The 6,707-nt window shown below is 32.2% G+C and overlaps 1 protein-coding gene across 1 annotated transcript; it reads right to left on the bottom strand.

Moving 5' to 3' along the window:
- Positions 1-2,142: 2,142 nt before the first annotated feature.
- On the bottom strand, positions 2,143-6,007 carry LOC18025708 (transcription factor bHLH133). Its single transcript, XM_006408861.2, has 8 exons — positions 5,608-6,007; positions 5,136-5,421; positions 4,926-5,009; positions 3,988-4,053; positions 3,797-3,862; positions 3,354-3,410; positions 3,195-3,236; positions 2,143-2,608 (listed from the first exon to the last, which is right to left on the bottom strand). Exons 1-8 carry the CDS (start codon positions 5,901-5,903, stop codon positions 2,405-2,407), a joined length of 1,101 nt encoding a protein of 366 aa, XP_006408924.1. The 5' UTR covers positions 5,904-6,007; the 3' UTR covers positions 2,143-2,404.
- Positions 6,008-6,707: the final 700 nt, after the last annotated feature.

Raw genomic sequence — 6,707 nt, 5'->3', positions numbered from 1 at the left:
GGTTGATTTATATGAGTATATGATATGATCCTATTGAAATTAAGTATGGCATTATCGAATCTGAACTGAACTGGTTAATCGCTTATGTGAGTTGAAATGGTTAATCGTGTGAGTTCATTTTGGTTATATGATTGGCTTCTAAATCATTTGTTGCTTGCTATATATTAGTAGATGATATGATCATATTGCATAAGTTCATATCATATTGTAATCGTGTGAGTTCATATCGTTTTGCTGATCATATTGTTTTGTGGCAGATCATGCCAAGCTACAACAGCGGTTCATCTGAAGAAGGTTCAGAGGTTCCTTACTGGGCTTACGCGGATGCCACTTATGGCATACCGGAGAAGTGCTTCTGCAGCAGGGATGTGAAGCTCAAAGAAAACACCGCCGGTCGCAAGTATTATGCTTGCCTGGAATGGATTAATGAGGTTAGTTATTTATGTATATTACTTTGTTTTTTAGTTCAGTTTGTTGTGTTCTCTCATCTTTGTATCCTCACCAACTCTTTGCTAACACTTTGTGTTGAATGTAGGGCTCTTTCGACCACATCCACCAATGGTGGGATCACGCGGTCACAGAGCAATGCGAAATCCTTGCGACAAGGATAGAAAAGCAGACGGACTTGATCGTGAGTGGTGATCGTGGTAGAATGAACTTTGTCGGTTATAGGAGAAGTCCGTGGGGAACAAGCAAGACTTGAGGGAGAACTCCGTGAGGAGTTAGCAAGGCTTGAGGGAAAAGTCAGGGTTTTGAAGGAGCAAATTGGTTCTCAAGGTGACAGTCTTTCGACCCTGTTCTTTATGTGTGTTATTGGACTGTTCGCATATATCTTAAGGGTTTAGAAATGGCTTAGGGTTGATTACTAAGTAGGGTAACATTAAGTAGGGTAATGTTCTTGATCGGTCACCAGTTTTTGATGACATCTTGCATGGTCGAGCTCCAAAAGTGAGATATTGGGTAAACGGTAACGAATACCGTTTGCCATACTATCTCACAGACGGAATTTATCCTAAATGGGCAACATTTATACAATCAATTCATCTTCCTCAAGGAGACAAAAACAAATTATTCGCAACAACTCAAGAATCCGCCCGGAAAGATGTGGAGTGGGCTTTTGGTGTTCTGCAAGCCAGATTTGCAATAATAAAAAATCCGGCACTTTTTTGGGATAAATAAAAAATTGGCAAGATTATGCGGGCCTCTATCATATTACACAATATGATGGTAGAAAACGAACGACATGGCTACATTCGATACAATTTAGAAGACTTCCATCAAGATGAAGGAAGCAGAAATTCGCATGTCGATATGACGTAGTCTACACATATGCCTACAAATGTCCTAAATTTGATGATGGCAAAACGAAACGAAGTCTGTGACAACCAGATACATGAACGATTGAAAAAGGATTTAATAGAAAATATATGGAATAAATTTGGTTAAGTTTTTTAAAATTTTCAAATATTGTATGTTTTTAATTTTCTTGTATTAAATTGTACTCTTATATATTGTATGTTCTAAAATAATGTGTAATAAATTGTATTTGTCTATTATAATAAATATGTGTTTTTGTTTTTAAAAAAAATTTAAACTTCAAAAAAAATTTAATTTTTTATTCGGGATGAACCCCAAAATGGAGTTCACTAGTGGAACCCCATTTTCACCCGAGGTTCTTCCCAAACCACCCAAATCAAAAATATTTTTTTTTTAATTCTGATGAACCCCTCTATGGGGTTCACTACTGAACTTGTTCTAAGACCAAAGATGACACATTGGATAACCAGTTCGAATATAATACAGTACATGTAAGAGTGATGTTGTATAGACGATTGTTTCGCTCTTTCCAAAGGAGATAAATTGTTGCATTAAGTACAAGACACTTTAATGTTTTGGAGAGAAGCCGAGAATGGAACAGCATCCAGGTGATAAAAGACTACGTACCAATCCACAAATACCATGTTTGGTCGAGGGAGAACAAGTCGCACCTCGAGAAGTTGCAATGGAGTGCTCTCTTGTTTTTTGTTTAGAGTTACAGAGGCAGCAAGATAGAAGAGTGTTGATTCTCCAAATTTGCTATTCGAGTTATTAGTCATTACATACATAATACATTAGAGACAATAAAAAAAAATGTTTCGTAACTTAATCAAGAAAACATAATTCACTTGCCCATCTCATACACGTCAACGTCAACTGCAAATCTTCAAAGGCCAAACGCCAAAAAACAATCTTCGAGTTTTTAAAGTGATCGTATAACATCATGAGCAATCAATCTTGGAAACTCTTTTTTTTTTCCTTCTCTCTCTCAATAGATTGGATGCTCATAATGTTATAACATTACTATTTATTCTTCTATCATTTAATTTTCGACTGACCAAAATCCAAATATAATAAAGTGAATGGATCACCGGAAAGTGACCCCGAACGCCGGAGCCCAATAATCGGCGCCATTGTCGCTGCCAAATTGGAGTGTGCATGAAATGGGGACAAGACAGAGTCCTCTACTTTTCAAATCTTTCTTATGTTCCTCGTTAAGGTTTGATTCTTGATTGTTCCTAGATGACGATGAAGCTCCTTTTGATCTTTTCATGCAATACTCATGCACAAGCTGATCACCAAATTAGAAAACTTCTTCAGTATTTATATGTAATAGCAAGTTTTACGCATTTCACCAAAAAAAAAAGTTTAAAAGATTTTAAGATTAAGATAGTATGAGTAATATATAAAATAAGTTTTGTAGATTGCTCAAAACTCTGAGACCCTAAGAGTTTTTAACTTACGATTGGATTTGTAACGAAAATGCTAAAAATATAAGTTACAACAAAACTCATAGTAACAGACTCAAAAGATAAACTAAATATAGGTATATTTTGGTTTAAAAAAGTGTTTCTAATCATTTTAAAGTAAACTTTTATGATAAAATAAATAATTACAATCATTTAGGTGGCTCTTTTTTCTTCAACAATTTAAGGGGCTTTTCTGGTTTAATTCATGAAATGTTACTAAATACTATAAGGGCATAAAAGGAAAGCTTGTAATGACATCTTTTTAATGTATTGACCATACTTTATTTTAGTCCTTTCACTTTTATGAGAACAATAGTAAAGAGAAAAATGTAAATTTTAGAAACTAAAGCTGCCAACTGTTGTTTTTATGATTTTCGTTTAATTGATCCAACAAAAAGAAAAACGTACCTGAGGGTCCTCAGGAAATATACCTTTCATCTCTCCTTGTGCCTATGCGTTTAATTAGCTTTAATTAGCATTTAATTACAATTACGAAAATCAGAATTATGATGTGCGAGTAGAAACACATGCATATGTGGTTAATGTGTATATGATTTTAAAGCTTACATTTTGGTGCATCATAATATTCCTCGTGGGAGTACCAAAGTATGGTACACTTAGAACCTGAAATTAAAAATATAATTAAATGTTGAAAAATTAGTTGCATCAATTATTAATTACTCTAAATATAACAAAACTATTTATCGATTTTCAACGAGAGTTTTACCATTCGCTATATATACATTAGCTATAGAAATATTTCAATAAATTTAACATTTCAAAAACAACAAAAAACCTTAAGACAAAATATGAGAGCTAAATAGGAATCGATCATCAACCTCGAATTATTGTTTCGATTTATTGTTCATTTATCTAAAACTGCATGCTATTTTCTTATAAAATCCAAATAATCCACATGACTTTGTTTAGTTGTGAGGGAAGATTCGAATAAATAATTTTCTTGAAATAAATGAAATAAGAAGCATGGTAGTTTGGAAAAGACAAGTCACCTCAATTTGACTGTGGAGGAATCTAATGTATCCAATAGCCTCGGACAAGACAGACGCTGTGTCAGTCTGAAAAAAGGAATCAATCAACCAATAGAAAACAGATATTACATGAGTAATTTAATTCACAAAAATAAGAATATCTTAATTAAGTGACGAATAAAGGCAAATTATCAGTAATTAACTAATTATACCTTGCCAAAGGGAGATACTAGCTGATGAAGAGCTGCGATTCGGACTCCAAGTTTCTCTTTTCTCACCTTTGGTAAGTGATAGACCAAGAGATCATATATCAAAAACAAAATTGACTCATATAAATTATTTACATATACTGCGTATGTAATTTTATTATCTAGCGAGTGTAGTTAAGTCTTTGATCAATTTTATCTATTTTATCATGGCAAAAGATAAAAATTTCTCCAAGTATCTTGCTTTTATAAATTTCGTTAGTATGTCGTAAAATCAATTCGTAAACATATGAATTTTATTATGGTTGAAGGTATGTGCAATTATATTAAATTGAACTTAGACATTAACTTGCCCTTTAAAAAAAACTTAGACACTCACGGAAAATTAATCTAAGATCCAAAAAAATAAAATAAAAATAAAACATAAAAGTTGATAATTCCAATATATATATATATGTGTATATATATTGTTACAAACATACCAACAACAGTTTAGACACGAAATATATATATATATATAATTAAATTCTTATTTTTTGTTAACTTAAACATTATGTAAGCTAACCGCAAAATGTTAGAGTTAGAAGTTAGAAGAAGAAATCATAAGTTGAATAATTTAAAATTTTGTAGAAAACGAAATCTGAACTGAAACGGAATCAAACTGTAAAACAGGATTGTAGTTTCTATTTTTCATTAAAAAAGCAACAAAAAAAGGATTGGGGAACTACCGTTGAATCATAGGAAACAAAGAAAGAATAATGAGATCAAGAAGAAGAAGACATATAAGAAAGACAAAAACGTTACAATCACGCACACATGCATCTTATTCTGTTCCCATTCCCTTTAGTTTGGTGCTTTCTTCTACTTTGTTTTTGTGCTCTTGTTTTGTAATTATAAATGTCAGCAAGAAATAAAAACAGAGAACAAAAGATTGAGCTAGTTACCTTGAGAGTAGGAAGAAAAGAAGGTACTTGAAGCTTTGGTTTCTTATTTGCAAAAGAAGACCCACCAATCTCTGAGCTATTACACTTCATGAACACACATTGCACAAAACATCTAGAACTATTAATTAATTAATAAATCTTGCAGAATTGATCTTCGTTAACAAAAAAATTAAAAGTTGATCTAAATTAATTATATATTTTGACCCATACCTCTGACAAGTTAAGACCATTGTGATTGTTATTGTTGTTTTCTTCATTGATGTTGTGAATTGTTGTTGTTGTTGCAACACAAGACTTGTTTAGAGGTGTGTTCGGTGACGACATCATCACATTACCATTATTATTGTTAATATCTTGTTTGATGGAAGCTTGGTGCCTCAAAAAGTGTTCTTTCCAATTCTCTAGCTTCTTCTCTTGGTAATTATGCTGTTGATTTTGATGACGATGATGGTTCATCACGTTCATTTTTTCTTCGTCTCCTACCATCAGTCCACCCCTTCAATTGAAAGACATAATCCATATTAGATCTTGTGTATACAACATACAGGTATATATATATATATATATATATATATATGTTAAATTAATTCATGTTAAAAAACAAATCCAAGAGCTTGAAACCATTTTACTTAGAATTTATCCCATATTTATCCCATATATTAATATGGAGAGAAATAGTTACAAGAGTAGTTGGCTAAGGCTCAATGGTTGGTCAAGAGGCAGATCATCACTATTCCCAAACCAATAAGAGGAGTTAGGGTTACTCGTGGGAGGCAGAGAAGGTGAAGAAGAAGATGAAGAAGAACTCGGAGAACAAAAGAAGTTGGGCAAGATACTCGGTGGAAGATAGGTGGTGGTAGAAGGCGGCTGCTGCGACGGTGGTCTCATCAAGCCACCGCTTACTTTATTCCACCAGTTAGGGTTTTCAGCCGCCGTGAGGTGTTGTACCGGCGAACTCTCTAACACTCCTCTATTCATCGTTTCTCTCTGTATCTTTCAAAAGGATTTAGAAATTGGCTTTGAGATTTGTTGCTTCTATGGTTTAGTTTTTGGGAGAAAAGAAAAGATGAATAGAGCGACAAACAAATTGAACACTAGATCGATCTCAATGATTTTTATGATGTAATTAAACTTATTTGTTTTTTGTCTTTCTCTCCTTCTTTTCCATTTTATCTTTTTTTTTTTTTTCTTCCTTTTATAATTATCAAGAATTCAGGATGTCCAAATTCGATGTATAGAAGGAGTATCTGACAAAGAGTTTCAAGTACATTTGTTATTATTTTAAATTTCTTTTGATTTTTATTACAGTGGCAAATGACATATTTTCTGATAAATTACATTAAAAAGATGAGCATATTTTTTAACCCGTGCATAATTTACTAGGTTTAATAAATATATACTAAAGGTTATATATAACTCATTAATTAATTTAATTAAAATATTTTAATAAACCATTAAAAATCATTTTAGAATACTGTATACTTCATCTGTTTTATGCGTCAGCTTTATCTTAAAGCAAGGTAGAGAAAGTTACTTTCGTTATATAATCGAATTATGAGTTTTCTTTTGATTAAAAAAATTGACGACTGAAAAATTTTTAAATAGCAAAAGGGGTTATTCGTATACTCTATATACGGTGTATAATAGTTTTCGCATACTATAAGTGTCTTGCATTTATGCAGATTTCTTACAGAGAATGTAAGTTTAATGCCTTTTAAAAAAAATTCTATTTTCATTCAGCATCTATTTTTTCTCCATAAAAATTTCCAAATCTTTTTTTTG

Source organism: Eutrema salsugineum, unplaced genomic scaffold (assembly GCF_000478725.1).
Source record: "Eutrema salsugineum unplaced genomic scaffold, Eutsalg1_0 scaffold_12, whole genome shotgun sequence".
NCBI classification, from domain to species: Eukaryota; Viridiplantae; Streptophyta; class Magnoliopsida; order Brassicales; family Brassicaceae; genus Eutrema; species Eutrema salsugineum.
This window is presented reverse-complemented; position numbering and strand designations above follow the sequence as displayed.

What these genes read in the sequence shown, in the direction of transcription:
- LOC18025708 (XM_006408861.2), bottom strand. Translation starts at nt 5,903, where the DNA reads ATGAATAGAGGAGTGTTAGAGAGTTCGCCGGTACAACACCTCACGGCG. An exon ending in AGCCTTAGCCAACTACTCTT is followed by an intron (nt 5,422 to 5,607) that starts GTAACTATTTCT and finishes TTTCAATTGAAG; the next exon opens with GGGTGGACTGATGGTAGGAG. An exon ending in ATGGTCTTAACTTGTCAGAG is followed by an intron (nt 5,010 to 5,135) that starts GTATGGGTCAAA and finishes GTGTTCATGAAG; the next exon opens with TGTAATAGCTCAGAGATTGG.